The 27,462-nt window shown below is 37.8% G+C and overlaps 1 protein-coding gene across 1 annotated transcript in view; it reads right to left on the reverse strand.

Annotated features, from left to right (window-relative positions):
• The window catches only part of PKP2 (plakophilin 2), a gene marked incomplete at its 5' end in the record, with an annotated part of 83,816 nt that overhangs the window by 25,603 nt on the left and 30,751 nt on the right, over positions 1 to 27,462 (reverse strand). Inside the window, 2 exons of the mRNA XM_082851099.1 lie at positions 12,540 to 12,717; positions 19,457 to 19,664. Of these exons, the coding sequence (XP_082707225.1) occupies positions 12,540 to 12,717; positions 19,457 to 19,664 (386 nt within the window). The remainder of the gene's footprint in view (positions 1 to 12,539; positions 12,718 to 19,456; positions 19,665 to 27,462) is intronic.

The following is a 27,462-nucleotide window of genomic DNA, read 5'->3' on the forward strand; positions in this document are numbered from 1 at the left end:
AGGAAAGAGTGAAGTTTAAGTCACTTGCAGGAGAAATGCATTACCAATTGCTTTTCCTCTTCAACTGGCATAAAATATAATTAAGAAAAAGGAGTATATTTCATAATGTTTTATAGTAATGTTTTGTCATTTTGTCCTATTATCCTAAACAAAATGGCAAATTCTGGGGTGGTCTTTACAATGCAGAAACAGTTGTGTGTTTTATAACTTTTCATTTATATTGGAGCATAGTTGATTAACACCGTTGTGTTAGTTTCAGGTGTACAGCAAAGTGATTCAGTTATACATATACATGTATCTAGTCTTTTTCAAATTCTTTTTCCATTTAGGTTATTACAGAATATTGAGGAGAATTCCCTGTGCTATACAGTAGGTCCTTGTTGGTTATCTACCTTAAATATAGCAGTTTCAATCCCAAACTCCCAATTTATCCCTCCCCTCCACCCTTTCTCCCATAACCATAAATTGGTTCTCTAAGTCTGTGAGTCTGAGAAACAGTTGTTAATCAGATTGTGGCAATAACATTAAGGCAGCAAGTTTATAAGGCTTTCTCATAAGCAAATGGTTAACAAATAATAGGAGTTTAGGAAAACAACTTTTCAGAGTTTTGTGAATTCATATTTTTAATGACTATATTGAAAAAGGATAGAGATGAACTAGTGATAGCATGATGAGCTAAAGACTGAGCGGGACATTCAAACAGCTACTCTTCCTTTACCAGCTCCTTAAATGTGACTCTCCAGTCAACATTTTTTCCCAATCCCTAGGCAACATCAGTTAAGCAACTCAATGCCTGCATTAACAGTCTTTTCAAACCTCTTCTACACTTCTTATCAAATGGACTGTGATAATCTCTTCTGGTGCCTTTCCCCCACTAAAACTGGAGTTCCTCCAGGGCAAAGATAGGTCCCATTCCCCTTTGAAATTTCAGAAATTTAAACAGTGCTTTGGATACAGCAGGCACTCAAGTACTGGAAAGGATTGGATAAGAGCAAGAGGGAAGACAGACCAAGTGGTAAAATCCCAAGAAGGCTGGATTAGTTGCTTTTCTCAAGTTTCTGATAACTGCTTCTATTATTGTGGAAGGGTCACTAGTACTTAATTTCTTCAGCTGAAGAATGAGACTGCTAACAGAGGCTTTCTCAGAAGAGTCTGTGTTTGGCCTGAAGTGTTTTCCAGAACTCTGAATGTCACTGCTCCTGGGGTAGGCATTTTTTTCCATTCTCTAGTCTGATAGCAGCCCATAGTCTCACACTTGTCCACTTAAGTGCCTGTCTGACCCCTGGAGGCATTTTAATTTCTGACCTCTAAATTGTTTCCACCTCTTCCCTTTTAAGAGAACAAAGAAGACTGAGGTAAGAAAAGAAAGAAGGAAAGAAGGTAAGAGAAGGAAAGAAATAGTGAGAACCAAATGGAAGAATGGAGAAATAATGGTAAATCTTTGGTAGGAATTTTGAACATACACCCTGATAATGACCATTGGTTTTATTTATGTCACATCCAAAGGTGTCCCAAAAGTGTGGCAATCAGTGAGGTGGAACATAGAGAATTGACAGCCATGTCACACCAATTCCCAATGAGTTACCCATACTAAATTGACGAACAGGGGCTCGCAATAAGTATGTGTAGGAAGGGTGTACAATCAAAGAAGGCAGCTAATGCTCTTTGGTAATTTACAATTCTATGGTTGTCACATAAGTCTTTTGCAGTTTGAAATGTTTGGAAGAGTATCCTACTAATCAAAATAAATTATTAAATATTTTAACTGTTATACTTCTTGTCCTAAGTAAATAAAAATAATTTTGAAAAAAAGAACGGGGCATTTTAGTAGGTTTTCTCCACTCAAAAAAAAAACGTGGGGTGGATAATGCTTCATAATGCCTTCCAAGAAGACAAAGGAAATATTTCTTCTTTGAAAAGAGATATATAAGGAGAAATATGCCTTTACCCCAATTATCCACATCTTGATGTTAATCAACTAATGGAAATTCAGTGCCAGTGGTATGCCAACTAGCTTTCTGGGTTGGTGGAGTGGGGAGAGCTCTGATTTGTAGCATTTGCCAATTTCTATAGTGTAAATACTCCCACCATGGCTGATTTCAAGCTACCAACATGATGTCACTGAATGTGGAGGTATGAGGAGATCCTGACAACTGCTCTTGATGGCTCTAGCACAAATTGGAGTGTATCAATTTATTTTTCCTCTCCTAACTTGGATTTTATTATTCATTATGCTGGCATAGTGTTTAAGAAAAAACCTGAAACTTGCAATGAACATTGTTTTCCCTATTGCAAAATTTGTATCACCTGTCAGTGAGTAACTTTAGTCATGAAAAGTATGTAATTCCAAAGGAATTACCTAAAGAAAGCACCAAGGCCCACGGTAAATGCTGCGGCAGGCAGATGCTAATTCTGTAGAAAAATGACCTGATACCTGACAGATACGGTGTATCTGACAGTTTTTGAAGGATAAGCTGTGCATGTTCTCCTGTCTGAATGTGATCACACTGTAGCAGCTCCAGGTGGGCAGAACTGGAGTCACTGTCACAAGTTCATTAATGAAGCAAAGATTTTACCTGCTGAGCAGATTCACTCTACACCACTGCTATCTAAAGACCAGGGAAGTCCCTCTCAGAACTGATCTCACTCTCAAGTTAGTAAAGGGACAAAGTCACTGGTCTATGCAGAAGTTCTACTTCAAAGTAGATTGAAGGAATTTAGCTACACTAACCTAAGTCAACACAATGCCCAAAATACTACTCATGTTGCCAGTTGCCAGTGGCGGAGGCCATACCTCCAATGAACTTGTAGCAGTTACAATATTTGCTAACATTTATTTTTATGTAGTTAAGATTCACTCTTATTAGAGCTAGTCAACACCTGTCTTAAAATCTTTTTAGAGTAACTTGGAGTCAGAAATAAGCAACTATTCAGAAGACAGCTCTCTTGTGAAAATTGAGACTATTTGATTACAGGTTCCCTACAGGTCCCTTTCTAACTCACATCTCCTTACTGACTTTTATACTCATTGTGACAACATCTACCCGAAGTTGTCTACAAAGCCATCTCCTCTCTTGGAAAGACCTCCCAGTTCTTATGCTTTCTATTTTCTCTGTTAATAGGAAATGTAGTGCAGAGTTCCACTTGCATAGAACTCCTAAAAAAAGACAACACTGAAATGCAGACACAATGCCCATAATGAGACCTGAACGTGACTGTACACTGGCCTACCTGACCCTGCGAGGTTGCGAGACTGTGAAGGGCAGAGGCTTAATCCACAGCAGAGCAGTCTGTAGACATGTGACTAATATCAATGTATCCAGCACACTGATGAAGAGCTTGGCCCTGGAGACAGCCTTCCTGGATTAGAATTCCAGCTTTGTCTTTTACTAGCTGTATGATGTTGGGAAAATCTCTTAACCTCTGCTCTCTGAGCTCCAGTTTCCTTATCTATAAAATGGGAAGGCCTACTTTACAAGGGTTGCCCTGAGAATAAACTGAGGAAATCCTCATAAAGCATTCTGAACAGTTTTTACAACATAAATATTAGCTATTATTATTATAAATTAGATACACAGATGAAATAATAGATATTTTAGAAGCAAATACTATGATACTCAATTTCCCAAATATTTTGCAATATTCTGCTTCTGAAAGTAGTTCAAATCAGTGGTTTGGACTGACTTTGCAAACACTGTTTAAAATGGTGTCATTATGATGGGAGTGGATTCAGGCAATAACATATCTGAAAAATGTGTGCCAACAAGGGCACTGCTTCACCCAAACCACGCAAGTCTGTTATTCCTTGTTCATAAAAGGAGACTACAGGAAAAGATGTGCAACCAACATCTTTACTTTTAGATTTCCACCTTCCCAATACACCTTTCATGTGGATATTATAATTTTTCTTCTTCATGCAGAACTTATATTTCTATCCTCCCCACACTACTAACTTTGCTTACAGAAGAAAATTATTAACTCCTTAACATGATTTATAAGGCCCCCTCAGTCTGGCTTTAGCTAATGTTTCCAACTTCTGTTTGATTACTTTCCATCACAAATTTGATACCTTGCCAGACATGATTATCCACCTAATTCCTAATGGATTTTCATTTGCTCATTCGTTCATTACTCATTTCACTCAAATACTTTATACTTGCTTACTATATGTCAGAAACCTTGCTATGTGCTAGGAATTAGAGATTAGAAAAATGCATAGGCTTAGCTCTTAGAGTTCACAATCTAATAAAAAAGGTATGTAAACAACTTCCCATAAAAATAGTAATGTAATACAAAGTCTGTACAGAGGTGACTTACCTGTAAAAAGTCCTGTTTGAATTCTTATAAACAAGTAATGGCTTTTGCCTGAGGCAGGAAAATGTTTTACAGAAAAGATTAACTTTATCTTTGCTATTATATGACTAGGAGATTAAGTAATCAGTAGGCAGATAATAGAAAATGTTTACCAGGCAGTAAAATTGAATAAAGCCTTGGCTATATGAAATTACCTATAATATCTAAGGAAAGCAAGTACTTTGTAGCTTGCTTGTACTTTGGGATATGTTTGCAGGAAAATAGGAAGTAAGATTGTAAAGAAGGTTGTGGATAGACTGAGAAAGGTTGCACATGCTGTAACTGAGGAAGGTGTCTTCTATTTTTGTTTTGTTTGTCCACCAAGTGTTCCCCTCCCTCTTGCTACTTTAACAGACCTTGTTGCTATTGTTGCCATGAAGCAAGTATCTGATCCAGGTCTGGTCAATCTAGGGGAACAGAGGCTCAAACGATACACAGCTTTCAGAAGCAGAGTCAGGGTTAAACCTTCCAGGAGATTGACATTTAAAGAAAGAAGTGCACTTTTTCTGCTGGGTGGCTAAGCAAGGGCTGCCTGTGATTTAGGGATCTGCTACGTGGAGAAGGCTTGTTTGCATTTTTAGAGAATGAGCCCAGTAGTCTTCAAAGAAGACGAGTAAGCAGAGATGAGATATACAGGCATACTTCGTTTTATTGTGCTTTGCTTTATTGAGCTTTACAGACATTGCATTTTTTTTTTAACAAATTGAAGGTTTGTGGCAACCCTGTGTTGTTAGATGATGGTTAGCATTTTTTGTAATAAAGCATTTTTAAATTAAGGTATGTATATTGATTTCTTTAAGACATAATGCCATTGCACACTTAATAGACTGTTGCATAATGTAAACATACTTAAATAAGCACTGGAAAACCGAAAAGATCGTGTGACTTGCTTCATTGCAATATTCACTTTATTGCGGTGGTTTAGAACTGAATCCATAATATCTCTGAGGTATGCCTGTAAATAGGAGACTGAGTTCTAGAGATGCTGAATTTACATCCCAGTCCTTGAGGCCATGGTTCCTGATGCACTTCTTTCACTTCCACAAGTGCCCATCAACATCTCAGCCACATGAGCCACTTGATTTAAGGAACTTTGAATTGTGTATCTGCCATTTTCAATTGAAAGAGTCCTGAGTCTGTCATGCTAAGAACTCTGTCGCACATGGTAAGGCAATGGGAGCGACAGAAAAATTTTAAGATGCAAAATGTTTTTAAATGAATCAAAATGTTTTAATGAATCAAAAATACATTAAAAAGTGGTTCCAAGTGGGTGGAGTACTAGGAGGATGTGGAATTCGAGTCTCCACACAACTAGGGCACTTACCAGGCACTGGTGGGGAACCATGGACAGCTAAGGGTACAGGAGGAACTCCCAGCGATTGGTTGTTAATTATAGTTTTATTTTTCCTAATATATTTTTTAATCTTTCCAATTTTATTTTGTTTTTTATTCTTTGATATTGTACTGCTCCTTTTTTTCTTTCTTTTTCTTTTTTTTTTTTTTTTAACCACACCACAAAGCTTGTGGGATCTTGGTTTCCAGGCCAGAGGTTGGGTCTGAGCTCATGTGGTGGGAACTCCGAATCCAAACTGCTGGACTAACAGAGAACCTCAGACCCCAGGGAATATCAATTGGAGTAAGGCCTCCTGGAGGTCCTCATCTCAGCACCAAGACCCAGCTCTATCCAACTGCCTGCAAACTCCAGTGCTGGATGGCTGAGGCCAAACAACCAGTAAGACAGGAACACAGAACCACCCATCAAAAAAAAAAAAGAAAGGACAAAAAAAATATCTTACAGATGAAGGAGCAAGGTAAAAACCTACAAGACCAAAAAAATGAAGACGAAATAGGCAACCTACCTGAAAAAGAATTCAGAGTAATGATAGCAAACATGAACCAAAATCTCGGAAACAGAATGGAGAAAAAACAAAAAAACATTTAACAAGTACCTAGAAGAACTAAAGAGGAAACAAACAGTGATGAGCAACACAATTACTGAATTAAAAAGACTCTAGAAGGCATTAATAGCAGAATAACTGAGGTAGAAGAACAGATAGGTGAGCTGGAAGACAAAACGGTGGAAATACTGCCAGGGAGCAGAATAAAGAAAAAAGAATGAAAAGAATTGAGGACAGTCTCAGAGACCTCTGGGACAATATTAACCATACCAACATTCAAATTATAGGGGTCCCAGAAGAAGAAGAGAAAAAGAAAGGGTATGAGAAAATATTTGAAGAGATTATAGTCAAAAACTTCCCTAACATGGGAAAGGAAATAGTCAATCAGGTCCAGGAAGCACAGAGAGCACCATACAGGATAAACCCAAAGAGAAACACACCGAGACACATATTAATCAAGCTATCAAAAATTAAATACAAAGAAAAAATATTAAAAGCACAAGGGAAAAACAACAAATAACATACAAGGGAATCCCCATAAGGTTAACAGCTGCTTTCAGCAGAAACTCTGCAAGCCAGAAGGGAGTGGCAGGACATATTTAAAATGATGAAAGGGAAAAACTTACAACCAAGAGTACTCTACCCAGCAAGGATCTCATTCATATTTGAGAGAGAAATCCAAAGCTTTACAGACAAGTAATAGCTAAGAGAATTCAGCACCACCAAACCAGCTTTACAACAAATGCTAAAGGAACTTCTCTAGGCAGGAAACACAAGAGAAGGAAAAGACCTACAACAATAAACCCAAAACAATTAAGAAAATGGGAGTAGGAACATACATATCGATAATTACCTTAAATGTAAATAGAGTAAATGCTCCAACCAAAAGACACAGACTGGCTGAATGGATACAAAAACAAGACCGATATATATGCTATCTACAAGAGACCCACTTCAAACCTAGGGACACATACAGACTGAAAGTGAGGGGATGGAAAAAGATATTCCATGCAAATGGAAATCAAAAGAAAGCTGGACTAGCAATTCTCATATCAGACAAAGTAGACAATAAAATAAAGACTATTACAAGAGACAAAGGACACTACGTAATGATCAAGGGATCAGTCAAGAAGAAGATATAACAATTGTAAATATTTATGCACCCAACATAGGAGCACCTCAATACATAAAGCAAATGCTAACAGCAATAAAAGGGGAAATCCACAGTAACACAAAAATAGTAGAGGACTTTAACACCCCACTTTCACCAATGGACAGATCATCCAAAATGAAAATAAATGACGAAACACACGCTTTAAATGACACATTAAACAAAATGGACTTAATTGACATTTATAGGACATTCCATCCAAAAACAAGAGAATACACTTTCTTCTCAAGTGCTCATGGAACATCCTCCAGGATAGATCATATCTTGGGTCACAAATCAAGTCTTGGTTAATTTAAGAAAATTGAAATCATTATCAAGTATCTTTTTCAACCACAATGCTATGAGACTAGATATCAATTACAGGAAAAAAACTGTAAAAAATACAAACACATGGAGGCTAAACAATATATTATTAAATAACCAAAAGATCACTGAAGAAATCAAAGAGGAAATCAAAAAATACCTAGAAACAAGTAACAATGAAAACACAATGACCCCAAACCTATGGGATGCAGCAAAAGCAGTTCTAAGAGGGAAGTTTATAGCAATACAATCGTACCTTAAGAAACAAGAAACATCTCAAATAAACAACCTAACCTTACACCTAAAGCAATTAGAGAAAGAAGAACAAAAAACCACCAAAGTTAGCAGAAGGAAAGAAATCATAAAGATCAGATCAGAAATAAATGAAAAAGAAATGAAGGAAACATAGCAAAGACCAATAAAACTAAAAGCTAGTTCTTTGAGAAAATAAACAAAATTGATAAACCACTAGCCAGACTCATCAATAAAAAAACAGAGAAGACTCAAATCAACAGAATTAGAAATAAAAAAGGAGAAGTAACAACTGACACTGCAGAAATACAAAGGATCATGTGAGATTTCTATAAGCAACTATATGCCAATAAAATGGACAACCTAGAAGAAATGGATAAATTCTTAGAAAAGCACAACCTTCTGAGAACTGAATCAGGAAGAAATAGAAAATATAAACAGACCAATCATAAGCACTGAAATTGAAACTGTGATTAAAAATCTTCCAACAAACAAAGTCCAGGAGCAGATGGCTTCACAAGCGAATTCTATCAAACATCTACACAAGAGCTAACACCTATCCTTCTCAAACTCTTTCAAAATATAGAAGAGGGAGGAACACGCCAAACTCATTCTACGAGGCCACCATCACCCTGATACCAAAACGATACAAAGATGTCACAAAAAAAGAAAACTACAGGCCAATATATCTGATGAACACAGATGCAAAAATCCTCAACGAAATACTAGCAAACAGAATCCAACAGCACATTAAAAGGATCATACACCATGATCAAGTGGGGTTTATCCCAGGAATGCAAGGATTCTTCAGTATATGCAAATCAATCAATGTGATACACTGTATTAACAAATTGAGGAATAAAAACCATATGATCATCTCAATAGATGCAGAAAAAGCTTTCAACAAAATTCAACATCTATTTATGATAAAAACCCTTCAGAAAGGGCCTAGCGGGAATTTACCTCAACATACTAAAGGCCATATATGACAAACCCACAGTCAATGTCGTCCTCAATGGTGAAAACTGAAACCGTTTCCTCTAGGATCAGGAACAAGACAAGGTTGCCTACTCTCACCACTACTATTCAATACAGTTGTGGAAGTTTTAGCCACAGCAATCAGAGAAGAAACAGAAATAAAAGGAATCCAAATTGGAAAAGATGAAGTAAAGCTGTCACTGTTTTCAGATGACATACTATACATAGAGAATCCTAAAGATGCTACCAGAAAACTACTAGAGCTAATCAATGAATTTGGTAGAGTAGCAGGATACAAAATTAATGCACAGAAATCCCTGGCATTCCTATACACTAATGATGAAAAATCTGAAAGAGAAATTAAGGAAACACTCCCATTTACCACTGCAACAAGGAGAATAAAATATCTAGGAATAAACCTACCTAAGGAGACAAAAGACCTGTATGCAGAAAACTATAAGACACTGATAAAAGACATTAAAGATGATACAGATGGAGAGATATATCATGTTCTTTGATTGGAAGAAACAATATTGTGAAAATGACTATACTACCCAAAGCAATCTACAGATTCAATGCAATCCCTATCAAACTACCAATGGCATTTTTCACAGAACTAGAAATAAAGATTTCAGAATATGTATGGAAACACAAAAGACCTCAAATAGCCAAAGCAATCTTGAAGAAAAACGGAGCTGGAGGAATCAGGCTCCCAGACTTCAGACTATACTACAAAGCTACAGTAATCAAGACAGTATGGTACCGGCACAAAAACAGAAATATAGATCAATGGAACAGGATAGAAAGCCCAGAGATAAACCCACACACATATGGTCACCTTATCTTTGATAAAGGAGGCAAGAATATACCATGGAGAAAAGATAGCCTCTTCAATACGTGGTGCTGGGAAAACTGGACAGCTACATTGAAAGAATGAAATTAGAACACTTCCTAACACCATACACTAAAATAAACTGAAAATGGATTAAAGACCTAAATGTAAGCCCAGACACTATCAAACTCTTAGAGGAAAACATAGGCAGAACACTCTATGACATAAATCACAGCAAGATCCTTTTTGATCCACCTCCTAGAGAAATGGAAATAAAAACCAAACTAAACAAATGGGACCTAATGAAACTTAAAAGCTTTTGCACAGCAAAGGAAACCATAAACAGGACCAAAAGACAACCCTCAGAATGGGAGAAAATATTTGGAAACAAAGCAACTGACAAAGGATTAATCTCCAAAGTATACAAGCAGCTTTGCAGCTCAATATCAAAAAAACAAACAACCCAATCCAAAAATGGGCAGAAGACCTAAACAGACATTTCTCCAAAGAAGATAAACAGATTGCCAACAAACACATGAAAAGATGCTCAACATCACTAATCATTAGAGAAAAGCAAATCAAAACTACGATGTGGTATCACTTCACACTGGTCAGAATGGCCATGATCAGAAAATCTACAAACAATAAACACTGGAGAGGGTGTGGAGAAAAGGGAACCTTCTTGCACCATTGGTGGGAATGTAAATTGATATAGCCACTACAGAGAACAGTATGGAGGTTCCTTAAAAAACTAAAAGTAGAACTACCATATGACCCAGCAATCTCACTACTGGGCATATGCCCTGAGAAAACCATCATTCAAAAAGAGTCATGTACTACAATGTTCACTGCAGCACTATTTACAATACCCAGGACATGGAAGCAACCTAAGTGTCCATCGACAGATTAATGGATAAAGAAGATGTGGCACATATATACAATGGACTATTACTCAGCCATAAAAAGAAAGGAAATTGAGTTATTTGCAGTGAGGTGGATGGACCTAGAGTCTGTCATACAGTGTGAAGTAAGTCAGAAAAAGAAAAGCAAATACCATATGCTAACACATACATATGGAATCTAAAAAAAAAAATGGTTCTGATGAACCTAGGGGCAGGACAGGAATAAAGACACAGATGTAGAGAATGGACTTGAGGACACGGGGAGGGGGAAGGGTAAGCTGGGATGAAGTGAGAGAGTAACATTGACATATATACACTACCAAATGTAAAACAGATAGCTGGTGGGAAGCAGCCGCATAGCACAGGGAGATCAGCTCGGTGCTCTGTGACCAGCTAGAGGGGTGGGATAAGGAGGGTGGGAAGGAGACGCAAGAGGGAGGGGATATGGGGATATACATATGCATATAGCTGATTCACTTTGTTATACAGCAGAAACTAACAACATTGTAAAGCAATTATACTCCAATAAAGACGTTTAAAAAAAAAAGAAAAGCAGTTCTAGTGGACTGTATAGGAAATAAATTTCAAGGGATACTACCTAGAGAATTTCTGTCTACTGAAATAGCCCACCAAAGCCCAGCTCATTTGGCACCTCTGATCCCACTCAGCTGGCATGAATGGTCCTTTTGTTCTGCATCCCTGCAGCACTTCACTTGTTCCTGACACGTGTTCCTGAAACTTCTGATTTAGTAGGTCTGGGGTGAAAGCTGAGAATTCTAATAAGTTCCAGGTAATATACATGCTACTAGTCCAGGGGCCACGCTTTGAGAATCACTGCTGTAACATATTTCATTGCATTCTAGTTTATTTGCTTATCTGCATCCCCTGCTAGATTAAAGGTCAGTTAAGAATTTTCTTATTCATCTTTGTAAAACTCTCAGTGGCTAATGTAATTCTTTATAAAAAACTGGCATTTGATATGCATTACTGTGTGATTAACTGTGGAGATAAGATAAACATCTTACCATAATAAATTCCCTCTGTTATCATCCAAACAGATTCCCTCAAGAAGTGAACTGTGAAACTAGAGAAAAGATCAGAAGGCAGAATATGACCCAACTTATTCTGGGCTGCCTATTTTTGATTGCATATCTATCTGGTTTCTTTAAATCCTTGGACATAAAGGACAATGATTATTTTCAAATATATATAAGAAAGCTTGAGAGGCACGCTTCTACAAAAGTTGAGACTAACGTTTCTTCCTCTTGCATGTGTTTCTATTTCCTCTTGGTTTAGCTGGCATCTGACAGCCCAGGGGAGAAAACAGTTCTAGCATTTTTTCATCCCAATATTTAGAAATGCTGATCAAACTAACGTTTTTTGTAAGCTATTCTTGTGGCAAGACATTCTATCCTTTCAGGCTTTGTTGCCTATTTAAAAACTGCAGGTTCAAAACTATTTTTTTAATCATGTCATTAAATTATATTTTTGTGAACTAAAAATACAGCATGGAGCCTGGCTTAAATCCTGTGAGACAGGAAAGGCCAGTGTGCCTGGACTTCTAGGTGTTCAGACTGGATTTCTAGTTTCTTTATTGGAAGACATGCTCTCTCTCATGAGCTAATGTGGGTAGCTTCTGGAATCAAACATGTCTGGAAAAAATACTCTTTCTACATTGTGCTTCTAGTATTTAGAGTGATGTTTATAATTTTTACCATATCTCCAGGTAATTGGGTAGAGTTTTAGACAGATCTGGATGCAACATTTAAAGTGTACAGAGAAGCAAAAAATAAAAACAGAACATAAAGTGTACAGAGAAAAGGTTGAGGGCGATTGTAGAGTGGTATTACCTTAGGCATCCTGTGACATTGTAGAATATATCAAAATCGAGCAAACCATTTGCTTTGGGGTAGTCTCCTTCTGGCCACCCCGAAAAGGGGATGATGATATTCTCAGTCAGGGTAAGCAAGGCTTCTGTTACCATGAGATTCTTCAGTCTGTCATTAGAGGACAAATTCCACAGCAAACCTAGAAAAGCAAAGAGTACCATCAAGACAGTGCAGGGTTGGGTCAAAACGACTGTTGAAAAGATCAGTTAAGACCGTCACCCCTAGAGCTATGGCTACTTATAAAAGGAAAAAAAAAAAAAAAAACAAGGTAGGGGGAGACAGCCCTTTTCCCAAGGGAAAGAACCTGTTTAGACCTCATTAGATGGCAATGGAAGCTGTTCCATAAGAAAAATTAAAATATATATATATATATATATATATGTATATTAGTGGTGAGACAATGGAATATTACTCAGCCATAAAAAGAAACAAAATTGAGTTATTTGTAGTGAGGTGGATGGACCTAGAGTCTGTCATACAGAGTGAAGTAAGTCAGAAAGAGAAAAACAAATACCGTACGCTAACACATATATATGGAATCTAAAAAGAAAAAAATGGTCATGAAGAACCTACGGGCAAGACGGGAATAAAGACACAAACCTCCTAGAGAATGGACTTGAGGACATGGGGAGGGGGAAGGGTAAGCTGGGACGAAGTGAAAGAGTAGCACTGACATATACACTACCATAAGTAAAATAGATAGCTAGTGGGAAGCAGCCGCATAGCACAGGGAGATCAGCTCAGTGCTTTGTGACCACCTAGAGGGGTGGGATAGGGAGGGTGGGAAGGAGGGAGACGCAAGAGGGAAGAGATATGGGGACATATGTATATGTATAACTGATTCACTTTGTTGTAAAGCAGAAACTAACACACCATTGTAAAGTAACTATACTCCAATAAAGATGTTTAATATATATATATATATATATATATATGTATACACACACATATACATAAAGAGAGAGAGAGAGGGAGAAAGAGAACTTACAATGTAAAACTATACATGTTGAATCAAGAACATAAATGAATGCCAAAAATCCTTATTGCTGTTTCTCTTAAATGACCCTACCACAAAGCTGACCTCATTAGTATAAATTCTGGGCTCACCAACAGGAAAGCTTGAAATGATCCTGTTGTAATTAAAGAGTTCAGCATTTTAAAAGTCGTAGTTTTCTCCCTTAGATACATACATATCTAAGGACATCTCTGCCTGCCTACTGCTCCCCACTGCCTGCAACTCCCACTTGACATCTGCCTTCCAATAATAGCAGGAAGAGCCTCTAGAATGCTTTTGCCTATGCCTGTCAACAGCAGGCTTCTCAACATCACCAATTAATATTTATTAACTCCTACCCAATGGCAGACTTTATGTCCTGCCAGAATTTATGCTGGCTCTACCTCATCTACTTCTTATGTTACAGTTTGGCAGAGAAGGAGAGACAAGAGCATTTTATCTACCTGCCAACTTGCATGGCCTAAGCATTGGTCTAAGACTGGTACCACATTTACTCACTTAACTTTCCTATTCCTCTTGAATCCCCTCCACCCCCAATTAAAAAGAAAGGCCATATAAGCCAACTCAGGAAGAAATTAAGATAACAGGATACTGTATTTCCCAGGGCATTTGTGAGACAGGGACTGAAGCTGGGTACTGAGAGAGAATACAAAGTGGCATATACACTTAGGATTTGTTTTTCTCACAGATTTGGTGCTTAAATACCTCTGATTCAGTGGAAGGACTATACCCCTATTGCTTGCTATTCTAGTGACTCCCAGCAGGTGTCAAGTTGCTTTGCCATCATTCATTCTTCAGTAAGTTACTCTAACTCGCTATCATCCAGGAAAGGAGAAACAGAGGGGACAGAAAGAGAAGGGATCTTTATTTTCTTCCTGTTTATGCCCCCACCGCCCAGTCAGTTAAATCTTACCTCTTAAATTTACTGCTTCATCTGCATGAAGGACAGAGGAAGCACAGATATACAGGACAGTCCACTTTATGAAAAAAGCAAACATGGTGGTCTTGCCAGAATTACATGGAGATATCACCTCCCTTGATATTAATGACGGAAATAATAGTCTGTATGGTTAAAGCTTAGTAGTTAATCAACCATACTTTTATTTGGCCCATCAGTTAGAACACTCTAGGCCTAATGTAGTCTTTTGGGCTTAAACAGTTTACTTTGTGTACAAGTAACTAAGTTTTTAAATAACCAAATTTCCACCATAGCTTACATCTAGCTGCCATTAGACAGAGCAATGCTGGGTCTAGTGCTTCGTGAGGACTAGAATTCTGGCTGATGAAGGTCTTTTCCTGACCAAACTGGCATTTGGGGTTAGTCATGAGCAGTGTCCCTCCGCCACAGGTTTTGCAACACAATGACTTCATGGGTCACACCTCATCTTAAGAGGCCCTGGAGAGGGACAGACAGAATAAAACTCCAAAAACTCCTAAGGTGGTTGAAAACAATTGAAAGGGAGGTCTGACGTTGAGTTTTGGTTACTAAGCTATAAAAGAAAGCTAAAGATAAGAAAGAAAAGAAAAAAACAAGCTTCCTCTTCTAAATAAGCAAACAAATTAACAGTCTCTGCCTGTCAGAGGCTTAAAAATGTGAAGCATAATGATATTTCCTCTCTTTAAAAAGGACCACACAGAGCACTCAAAGGAAAAGTACACCTTACAATAAAAACCAGAGAGTATTAGTTTGAATAAAGGGAGTGGAATTTTCCTCCAACAGTCAAGTCCTTTGTAGCTTGTCATGCTGTATTATTTCTACAGAAGTATAAGGTTTGGGGAGTTTTAGTATAATTTTTGAATTTTTAATGTAGGATATTGTACAGAAATGTCATGCTTGCCAAATTTCTGTAAGGTACAAGGCTAAGGAAGAGCTTAAATGTTCACTAGAGATTCGGGATTGTACTTATACACACACACCCTCACACACATACATACAAAATCAATAAATGACCAATTACAAATTGGGAAAATGTGCATGCTGATATAGGACAAAGGGTTAAATATCATTAATATACAGAGTTCTTATAAATCATTAAAAATTAAATTACTAGTAGAAAAATTAACCCAAAGCTAAAAGAGTCTAATATACATAGGAATGCAGGCTCTCTAGTAACTAAAGAAATGCAAATTCAACAACTACATATTATTTTCTGTGGCTATAGAAGACAAAACCAGACTAATGAGCAGAAATTCTGAGGATGGAGATTTTGGCTCAGTGAAAGTATAAACTTCTAAGACAGCTTTGAAGAAAACAGAAAGATCTGCTTATAAGATCCAGCACTATCACTGGAGCCAATAAAAAAAAATGAGCTCATCCTTTATCAAAATATCGACAAGGGGGTTTAATCTTAAAACTAGAGTGTTCGAAGAGACTAGCAGTCACCAAATGAGCCCAGTGACAAATTAGAATCACATATTCCTGGGCCACACCACAAACTTACTAAGCCTGACTCCCAGGATGAATTCCAGGAATTTATACTTTAAATATGATTCCAATTTCTCTCATTGGGAAATTAATGGTTTAGATGACCCTAAATAGATGTCCCTTTCAATGATTAGATTCTATATTCCCCGATACTGTATTATATTTCGGGTTTGGATTTTCATTTGTTTCACCTTTAACTTCCAGTCAATTTAATCATAGTGCCTAAATTTCTATTATTATAGTTCTCTGTTGTAGCTGTTCTGTCCGTAATTTTCTATCACTAAGCTCTCATTCTAGCCAAAAAGAAGGGGAACTGGATTCTGGTAAGGGATATACTTTGAATAATTAGCAATTATAAGAAAGATAATGATAACTGCATTATCTAGAAACTTATTGCCAATTGATATCTACAAAATGCAGCTACCTAGTAAAGGGATTTAATAGATATTGAAACCCATGTTTTATTAATATTGTTCTTTAGGACTGGAAATATAGTTATTTAACTAAATCTGTATAATGTTTAGTAGCAAAACTTGTAAATTTTATGATTAAATCTTCAAGGAGGAGCAGGAGGAGGAGAAGTGGTTCTTTTTAAACTTGTTTTTCAAAATTATCACAGAGCAGGAGGAATACGTTTTTGCAATTTCCCTTGCATGGACATACTCCTCCTTTCACCTAACTTCTGTTAAGTCTTACCTGGAATATCACATTATAGCAAAGACCATTTATTCAAAACTATAAATAAACTCAAGGTACCTTACTGCACCATTACAAATGCAGAATAAAATAATTATACATTTAAAGAACGTGCATAATGATTTTTTTTTTTTTTTTTTGCAGAAGCAGAGTGGTGGACAGATTGGGAATGTGCAATACTGAATCATAGAGGTCAGGCACAAGGTTACTGCAAGAGTAGACCAGAGAGATGAAGAGGGTTTGAATCAAGGCAGTGGCAAGAGGAGAGAGAGGAAGGGCCAAAAAGGAGCAAGGGAGAGCTCTCTGATCCAAGATCTCAAAGACAAAGCCCCTTCCTAAAGAAGTGTAAAAATGAGTCACTCTTTGCCCCCAAAACAGTAGGTGGGAGCCACTTTGATATAGCAAAACACCCAGATAATACTGGGTTCAAATCTGGCCTTGTTCTTTGATAGCTGTGCAACCTTGGGCAACTCAACCCCCTGAGCCTCACACTGGTCATATGTAAACAGTCAATAATACCATATCTTATGGAGCTGTCAGGAAGAACAGAGATAAAAAATGGAAAGCCCAAGCTTATGACTAGCCTGTAATAGAGGCTCAATAAAAAGATGTTTACAAAATAGACAAGAAAAGATTCACATATATGGTTACTCGCTTTGTGGGTTTTTTTTTTTTTTTAATTGGGGTATAGTTGTTTTACAATGCTGTGTTAGTTTCTACTGTGTCATTTTGTGTTTCTAAACAAAGATATAAACATGTCTAAATTAGTCAACAATTTATTTTTGAGGCCCAAAAAGCACTTATTTAGCACTTCCATTAATAGAGCTAAAGGAAGTTATTTAGTAGGATTTGTATCAAACATTCAACTATCAACTCAATTCAATTAATATGTAATGAACACTTTCTGGTAGGAATGTTTAGCTTATACTAGAAATCCTGGGAACTGCACAATCAAACTCCATTTGTCACCTCAGTAGATTATCTAAAGAAGACAGTGGTTTCTGTGGCATCAATACCACAGAACATTCTCTGTCCTTAGCTTCCTTCTTCCTACACGAGAGAAGAGGAAGTTCATAAACAATGGATTATTTCCTTGACACAGAGCCACACATCCTCCCAACATTTCTGGCTACCACACACCCTAACCTCGATCACTCTATTACCCAAGTTTCCTGTGAACGACCAGCAGCTTCTTTGCTTTGCTAGTGATTTTCACTTTGCTGGGAATAACTTTCATTCTCCTTCAAAACGCTAGTCCAAAGCCTAAATCTCTTTTAAGGTCCACAGTGAAATATATCTCCTCATGAAGTCTTTTCTGAGTGTAAAACAGAATAATCTGTTTGATTCTCTTTCGTGGTTCATAACTGTTTTTTAATAAAGAAAATGTTAGGTTCTAAACATGAGGTTTGGTTGCTATTTTTTTGTTTTTGTTTTTTTTTTAATGCCAACCATCACACAATTGTTCACGTTTTAGTAGATGGAAAATAAAATTCACAACCTCTCTAGACTGTGATTCACCCTGGTTGGTACTTGAAGGCTGCCCTCTAAATGTTGGCTGAATGAATGAATGAATGAATGAATAAGTGATATCACTCTTAATTTCTGTAGGTATTTTAATATAAGTCATGGATATGAAAGGAAATCTCTCATGGGACATGACAGCATGCTGGCAGAAGGGTAGTACGGTGCAACCCTTCATATAGTTTTATAAAATTAAAATATATTGAGATAGAAATATGTGATATTTTGAGATATAAATGGATAGAGAGGATATAATGACAACATTTTTATAGAGAAAAAGAATACTGTTGTATAATAAAGGATGGCAAAAGTGCAACATATATTCAGTTCAACTTAAACAATATTTATGGAGTACTTCTTTTAAATAAGTATGAAGACTGTCAACTATTATCATTAAAAAAACTTTTATATGATATATTAGAAAGGGTTAAGTTCTTTGGACCTTAGTTTCGTCATCTGTAAAACTGAGATTTAGTAGCCAGTAATACCTAAAAATACCCCAAAACCTAAGGTTTTTGTGAGAATAAATTAAAAATGTCTACTACCTGGGACACTGAAGATACTTAAAAGTTTCCCCAAGGCAATACTACTGATGATTACACTCAGTAATGTTTCTTGCACTCTGTAATGTGTTCATGGAGCTTTAGCCGAGAGCTGATGAACCATTTTCATTTCATTTTCAATGAACTATTTTCTCTTCTATCATACGTACTATTCATTTAAATGAAACTAGTCCTCCTTTCTCCATGCTTCAAGAATTACCAAAACCGTTAGTTTAGTTCTATCTGATTATTTTAGTTTTCCAATCCATGCACAGAAGGGAGATATTTATTTTTCCAAATCAGTATTTGAGTAGAAATATAAAATGGAGGACTGAAAAACATATCCATTCATGCTTTTTTCTTTTTTGGAGGTATAGAGGGACAGGTAAGCTAGGAAGCTCGTATTGAGAGAGGTCCAGGTGATGGAAGCTGCATAGAACTTCTAATTAAAAATATTAACCAAAAGCCTCAGAAGCATTTCCACTTCAGAAAAAAGGAATTCAAACTTGACTTGAATCTGGGGTCTAAGCTAGCAGTAATAATGTTCCTTGAAAGCCCTCTCAGATAACAATGAGCCCATCAATCATTTGTTCCAGGAAACCTCAGAAAAAACAGATGATATTAACACATCTGGCTGGGGTGCACTGCGCTACCCCCTGTAATAGTCAGTAAGCACTACCTGTTATTTGTTTCTTAGTCTCCAAGTCTCTGGTTTGCTTCAGCACCTGGAGCAGCCGAGGTACTCCACTGAGTTCAGCTACCTCCAATTTGTTGTCATTATCTTCAAACACCAAGTTTCTCAAGGCCCCACACACAGCTCGCTGGATATCTTCATTCTGAATTTTGAGGAGCTGTAGAAGCTTGGGGATGCCATGAAGCTGGTTAACCTGGGGAAGAAGTAGATGCATATTTCAGATATTTATTAATTTTTATGTGGCATTAAAAATCTTCAATGTAATATGAATGAACAGATGAAGTTCACTGACTTTGTTGATAACTCCCACCAATCAATGTGTGGCACAACCTGGGACTCCAGTGTACAATATACCCCTGCTCTAAGGCAGTATCTCTCATCAAGGAGCTTAGAATAAATCTGCGAAATTAAGACTGAAACCTATGAAAATATTAAAGGGCAAAGTTAAGTGATAAAGGGTTGAATAAGTGATAAGTGGATAGAAAGAGCTGAATAATAAAAGCCTTAATCATAATGAAGATGAAGAGAACTGGGAATCAGAGAAATAAAGTTTTATGGAAGAATACTATATTACACGAATTTTTTCCAGGACAGAACTATACAGTCAAAATAATATTTTATTTATTTTTGGCTGGATTGGGTCTTGGTTGCTGTGCATGGGCTTTCTCTAGTTGCAGCAAGCAGGGGCTATTCTTCGTTGCAGTGCGTGAGCTTCCCATTGTGGTGGCTTCTCTTGTTGCAGAGCATAGGCTCTAGGCACGCGGGCTTCAGTAGTTGCAGCACGTGGGCTCAGTAGTTGTGGCTCGTGGGCTCTAGAGTGCAGGCTCAGTAATTGTGGCGCACGGGTTTAGTTGCTCCATGGCATGTAGGATCTTCCCGGACCAGGGCTCGAACCCGTGTCCCCTGCATTGGCAGGCGGATTCTTAACCACTGCGCCACCAGGGAAGTCCTATACAGTCAATATAAATAATAGAAATCACTCCCATCAGCAGTAGAAATAAAAATTCATTTACCATGGCAACTGCAGTAGCAATGCAAAACTAACCTTAAATGCAAGCTATTTTTTTTAATAGAGGTATAAATGACATATAACATTATATTAGTTTCAGGTGCAGAACATAATGATTCGATATCTGTACATGTTGTAAAATGATCATAATAAGTCTATTTAACATCCATCACCACACATAGTTAATTTTTTTTGTGGTAAGAACTCTTAAGATCTATTCTCTTAGAAACTTTTTACAGTCACCATGCTGTACATTACATTCCCATGACTTGTTTATTTTATAATTGGAAGAGTGCAAGCTATTTTTATGATCAATTGCTTTCAGTATTTAAAGACACTGAAATAAATTATGCAAGCATTTTAGCTAAATAACATAACTTTATGCTTTTTAATGTGCTATTTTCTTTTCTTTTTTTTTTTGCAGTACTCAGCCCTCTCACTGTTGTGGCCTCTCCCGTTGCAGAGCACAGGCTCCGGACGCGCAGGCTCAGCGGCCATGGCTCACGGGCCCAGCCGCTCCGCGGCATGAGGGATCCTCCCGGACCAGGGCACAAACCCGTGTCCCCTGCATCGGCAGGCGGACTCTCAACCACTGCACCACCAGGGAAGCCCTAATGTGCTATTTTAAAAATATTTCTTCTATACACATATGCAAGAAAGGGCATGATATTAGAGAAAGAACCAGAGGGTCAGAACTAGGAATAAAAAAGAAAAATAGAAGGTTTTGATTCTGAAACCTAAGGCTGTTTAAGAAGAGGCCAAATAATGAGTCTGAATAAAGTGACTTTGTGTTTTAGGCTGCAAATATTATCTAAAGAAATCAGGAGGAGGATGCAGCATTGCTGAAGAGAAATGTTAAGTTGCAGACTGAGGGCTTTCTTTCTCAGAGGCTTCCACTAGCATCTGATTAAAATTTTTTTAAGTTGGTAAGAGCTTTTTGGTAAAGATCTCAGTCATTTTCACCATCTTAATGCAGAAATTTTTAGGAATTAAGTTGCTGTGAATGAGCATAAGTTTCCCATTCAGATGATGTTCATCACTTATGAATGATGCCCTAACTGCACGACAGTTCCCACTCAGGAGAGAGCTGCACACCTGGTCCAGTGGCACATTTCATATTTTCTATGTCTCTCATAGACAGACAAATGGAATTTAATACACTGTCTTCCAATCTTACATCTTCCTTTGTTAGGACTGGGGAGTAGACTAGCAAGTCAGGAATAAAAGTCAAGGTTGTAAAATAATCTAGTAAAAATAATAAACATAATAATAACCACAATACTAACAAAATAACAACTCTTCCTCCCACTTCTATCATTATGAGGTGTTGGCATAGTGTTAAGAATTTTATATACATTCTCTAATCAATAACTTGCAAGAACCTTAAGAGGAAAGTACTCTTTTGGTCCCTTTAAGGCTTCAGTGGCAGCAGTAAGGAAGAATACTTCCACTTTTGGCTCCCTTCAGAGGAGACATTTGCAGAACAGGAGACAACTGGGAGACTGGCTATGTCTAAAGCCATTCTAATGTATTTGTATGAAAATGCTAATGATAGCTATCAATAAGATCTGGTCCAGCAGATCATCTATTTGATCACTTCATCTATTCCTATTATTACACTTCCTTAAAAGCAGAAAGGCACAACTTATTTGAAAACAGCCTGTAACTCATGTTTTTCACTAATTCTGTCAATTTCTATTTCATAGTTAGGTTTTATGATGGTTGAATTCATACGCTCTAGACTTCATAAATGGCAGCTAGATGATAGAAACATTTCATTACTTAATTTACAACTAATAAGTTGCCTTCTTCAAAATATGATGTGAAATGGCCTCCTGGCTAACTTGCATTTCCAGCTGTGATGATAGCATGAGTGAGAAGTGGCTAGTGGAAGCCTCTACTGCCCTGCCTGGGTGGCATGAATGGCTGTCTTCTGCTAATAGCACTCTAACCCATTCCCTTACCCTGTCACCTTTATCCCCTTGGCTTTCAGCACTTGCTCCAGCCTGGAAAGAAGGAACTGCAGACACCTGATACTCAGATAAATGCTGAAATCCAGCTACAGCTCTGCTCACTGTAGAATGTGACCTCCTAGTATCTGGCACCTACCTCACATTTAAAAATAGATTTTAGTTACCTTTATCCATTTTATCAAATAGATATATATCATATAAAATACAAGAAGTTGATAATATTCTGCTCATTGCTTATAACTAGGGCAGTTGGTAGTGACTCCTATTCATATTAGTTCCAACGTTAAATGCACTGTTCTTGCCCCTCTGAATTCAGGGAAACAGGTGGGACCAGAGAGGTTGCATATGTTTGTTATACTGAATCCTCATGGGATTTGTTCCCCCTTTGGGAAAGGAAACAACCAGACTAACACAAACATCTCAGAACTTTAAAAAAAGCTTCATTTGAGATGGCTTCTAAATATGTGAAAGGGCAAAATCGCATATTAGAATTTTAACTTCCTCCTTGACTGTTCTGATTCTTTTCCCTGCCAACTCTAGAAAAATTAAATGATGAGGGTTTCTGGTGGCAAATAAGTTGAGGGAACAAACTCTGTTGGCTCCCTCATGCCTGGTGCCTTTGCTCTCAGTTCCTTTCCTATCTGGAATGCTCTGCTCACTCTGCTTTTTCCGGCAAAGTCCTACTCATCCTGCATAAGCCAGCTCAAATGTCACCTCCTCTGTGAAGTGTCACCTTCTTTCTCTCCCTTCCCTCCCATTAGAATTAATCACTTCTTGCAAATTGGTATAACCTTTCAGGAAGGCAATTGTCAATATGTGTCAAAAACTTCAAACATATTCACTTTTAGTAAACTTCATTAGGAAATAATTTGAAATGCAGACATGGACTAACATGATAATAGTAACTAAATTATTTATAATATGGAAAAATAAGAAAGCATAAATGTCCAAAGATGGGGGAAGACTGGTTAATGATTAATTGTCACATATCCATAATACTGAGGTGTCCACAGGAGAGGCACAGCAATGTTTGAACTGACATTTTATTTGTCATATAGTTCCCTCATCAGTCAAATGGGGACTGTGCAACATTAGCAGTGTGCTAGGCCCAGAGTAGTTACTCCACACATCATAGCTACTACTATGACCATTAATATGCCACCATTAAAATGAAGTTTACAATATATATATTTTTTTGGCCATGCAGTGGCACGACCAGGAATCAAACCCGTGCCCCTGCAGTGGAAGCGCAGAGTCCTAACCACTGGACCACCAGGGACCACCACTTTACAAAATATTTTTAATGTTATGAGAAAATGCTTGAGGCAATGTTATTGAAAAAGTTGAATAAAATATCTAATACATTTCTGCTCACAGACATAAAGAAGGGAATGAAACTAGGGGGTTTGGGAGAAATGGTGGGGTTATAATGTATGAATGGGGCATGCTACTCTGTATTTTTTTAAACAACAAGCATGTATTTAGGCATGCTTTTTAAAAACAAAACATCCCCATAAACAAAGCTACATATTCAATTTGATGACAGCTGTGTACATGTATGCATTAAAAAAATCAGAGAGCAATACCAAATGATAACAATAGAAGGACTGTGGGCTTTTTTCCTTTTTTCTTTCTTAATTTCTCAAATTTCTTATAATGAGTTTGTATTAGTTTTACAATAAGATTTTGCAAGACAGTTATTGCAGTCACTGCTTCGGTGATGAGATTTGAAGCAGGCATGGAAACAAAACCGGCTTAAGAAGGGTCTTGAAGATTAAATTAAGGGATTTGTCCTTTATATTGCAGGCAAGCAGGGCAGATATTGGAAAGGTCTTGCTGGATGCTGTAAAGAGACTGGGATTAGGAGTAGATAAGAATGGAGGCAGAGAGATTAATTAGGAGGCAGCTGGATTAAAAGGATGATGGTAACAGGGATCAGCATCATGATTAGGGAGAGCAAGATGTAGGCAGATTCAGGACACTTTTAAAAATATTTATTTATTTATTTATTTTTTGGCTGTGTTGGGTCTCAGTTGCGGCACGCAGGATCTTTGTTGAGGCATGTGGGATCTTGTGTTGTGGTGCTTTGGCTCTTCGTTGTGGTGCACGGGCTTCTCTTTAGTTGTGGCATGCAGGTTTTCTCTTCTCCAGTTGTGGCGCGCGGGCTCCAGGGCACATGGGCTCTGTAGTTTGTGGCATGCTGACTCTCTCGTTGAGGTGCATGAGCTCACTAGTTGTGGCGTGCGGGCTTAGTTGCCCCGTGGCATGTGGGATCTTAGTGCCCCGACCAGGGATTGAACCCACATCCCCTGCATTGAAAGGCAGATTCTTTACCACTGGACCACCAGGGAAGTCCCCAGGACACTTTTAAAAGCAGCCTTAATAGGACTTGAAGACTGCATGAACGTGAGAAGTAAGGAAGAAAGAAGGTTCAAAGTCTCTGTTTCTATTTTGGTGTCAAACTACCTGGGTGAACTACCACTCACAGAGGAGTGAGTTATTATTTCAGGGCAAGCATTGTATGATTATCTGATTGCATTCTCACAACAACTCTTTGTAGTAGGGCTATTAGTTCCAGTTTAAAGGAAAGCTGAGGTTTAGAGTGGTAAAATATCTTGCCCAAGTTCACCCAGGTAATTAGGTTGCTGGGATTCACACCCAGCCCCTGGCTACTCTTGAGAGTCAATGCTTAAGCCACCACATGCCCTACCTGCCAACCCAGCAGAAAGAACAAGTTTAGAAGGAGAACTGACTGGACAGTAGAGAAAAAACAGCAATGAAGATAATGTGTTCATTTTTAGATAAGTTGATATTGAGTTCAGTGGGATGTCTAGCAAATAGACGGACATGTGGTTTGGAACCCAGGGAAAGGTAAGGTCTGGAGATGCTGTGAGTCATTAGCACTCAGATTACACATTAGTGAAAGTCAGAGGAGCAGATGAGGTGGGTCAGGAGACGGTGTCAAATAAGAAAAGTCCCAGGAAAGCATCTAGGGAACATAAACATTTAAGGTACAGGTTAAGGATAATTTTTTTGTTTTTTTAACAGAGGAAACCTGAAGGAGCCAGATAAATGGAAAAAGAGCCAGGAGACTCTGGGGCCAAAAGAAGAAAGTTTCAAAAAGGAATGAGGGATTGACAGTGTTAAATGCTGAGTCTTAATCAAATAAAATAATAACTGAAAAGTTGCCATTGAAGTTTATGATTTAAAATTTTGATCTTTATATTCAAACTGTAACTGTTTTTTTGTAAGTAACATTAAAAAACTATAGTACCATTCTTAATGGGATTTTGTTAATGCCCTTGGGTTATATTTTCACTTCTTAGATTTTCTACCAAGCATATACGTGTATAGGTTTCATATAGTTTTCATGTTTCATTACTTTTAAAACCAGTCTTTGTTCTAGCTTTATTACAATGAATAAGAGCTAAGAAGGCAAGCATAGGTTTAATCCTATATGCAAGCAAAATGGTATTTACAATCAAATTAGTAATTTAGGGGATAGTGGAAATCTAGCCCAACTTGGGTAACAAGAGAAAATTTCATGTAATTCCACATTATAAAATGAAAGCATGTATAAAAATGCTGAGTTTTAAAAATTGGGAATAAAAAAAGATTTGTGTATAAAGAAGGTTTATTACTAGCTAAATATATTATTTTTAAAAATGCTTACTGGGCTTCCCTGGTGGCGCAGTGGTTGAGAGTCTGCCTGCCGATGCAGGGGACACGGGTTCGTGCCCCGGTCGGAGAGGATCCCACATGCCGCGGAGCGGCTAGGCCCATGAGCCATGGCCGCTGAGCCTGCGTGTCCAGAGCCTGTGCTCCTCAATGGGAGAGGCCACAACAGTGAGAGGCCCGTGTACCGCAAAAAAATAAAAAATAAAAAAAAAATTAAAATGCTTACTTATTTTTTCCATGGAATAAACATAGGCAAAGGGTCAGTGAGAAATACCCAAAACGTACATAACTTTTAAAAGTAAAATAGATGGGATAGGTCTTTTGAAGCAATACATAAAATACAGATATCATGAAGAAAGACACTGACAAATTTACTTCATAAGAATTTAAAATTAGGGACTTCCCTGGTGGCACAGTGGTTAAGAATACACCTGCCAGTGCAGGGGACACGGGTTCGAGTCCTGGTCCAGGAGGATCCCACATGCTGCGGAGCAACTAGGCCCGTGTGTCACAACTACTGAGCCAGTGCTCTAGAGCCCGCGAGCCACAACTACTGAGCCCATGTGCCACAACTACTGAAGCCCACACTCCTAGAGCCTGTGCTCCGCAACAAGAGAAGCCACGGTGATTAGAAGCCCGTGCACCACAACAAAGAGTGGCCCTCACTTGCCGCAACTAGAGAAAGCCCGCACTCAGTAACAAAGACCCAATGCAGCCAAAAATAAAGAAAGAAAGAAAGAAAGAAAAAGAAAAGAATTTAAAATCATGCACAATGAAAGATATCATAAGCAAAGTTAGGAAACAACACTGTCACATATGTAGCAATGGATTAACGTGCATAATAGGTAAAGAACTCTTACAAATAATTAAGAAACAGACACACATCTTGGGACTTCCCTGGTGGCACAGCGGGTAAGACTGCGCTCCCAATGCAGGGGGCCCAGGTTCGATCCCTGGTCAGGGAACTGGATCCCACATGCATGCCGCAACTAAGAGTTCGCATGCCACAACTAAGGAGCCAGCGAGCTGCAACTAAGGAGCCTGAGAGCTGCAACTGGGGAGCCTGCCTGCCACAACTAAGACTCGGTGCAACCAAAATAAATGAATAAATAAATAAATATTTAAAAAAAAAGAAACAGAAACACATCTTAGAAAAAATAGTCAATGAATTAAAAAATGACAACTGACTGAATAAATACAAAGTCAAAAAAAATCAAAAAAGGCTCATCTTCATGAATAATTAATGAAATGCAAGTGAAAAAAAAATTAGTGGAAGCTCATTGGTCTGACTTACTAACTGATCTGCAGGATTAATCACATTCTCTTTTCCC

This window comes from Leucopleurus acutus (genome assembly GCF_964270905.1).
Source record: "Leucopleurus acutus genome assembly, chromosome: 11".
Classification (NCBI taxonomy): domain Eukaryota; kingdom Metazoa; phylum Chordata; class Mammalia; order Artiodactyla; family Delphinidae; genus Leucopleurus; species Leucopleurus acutus.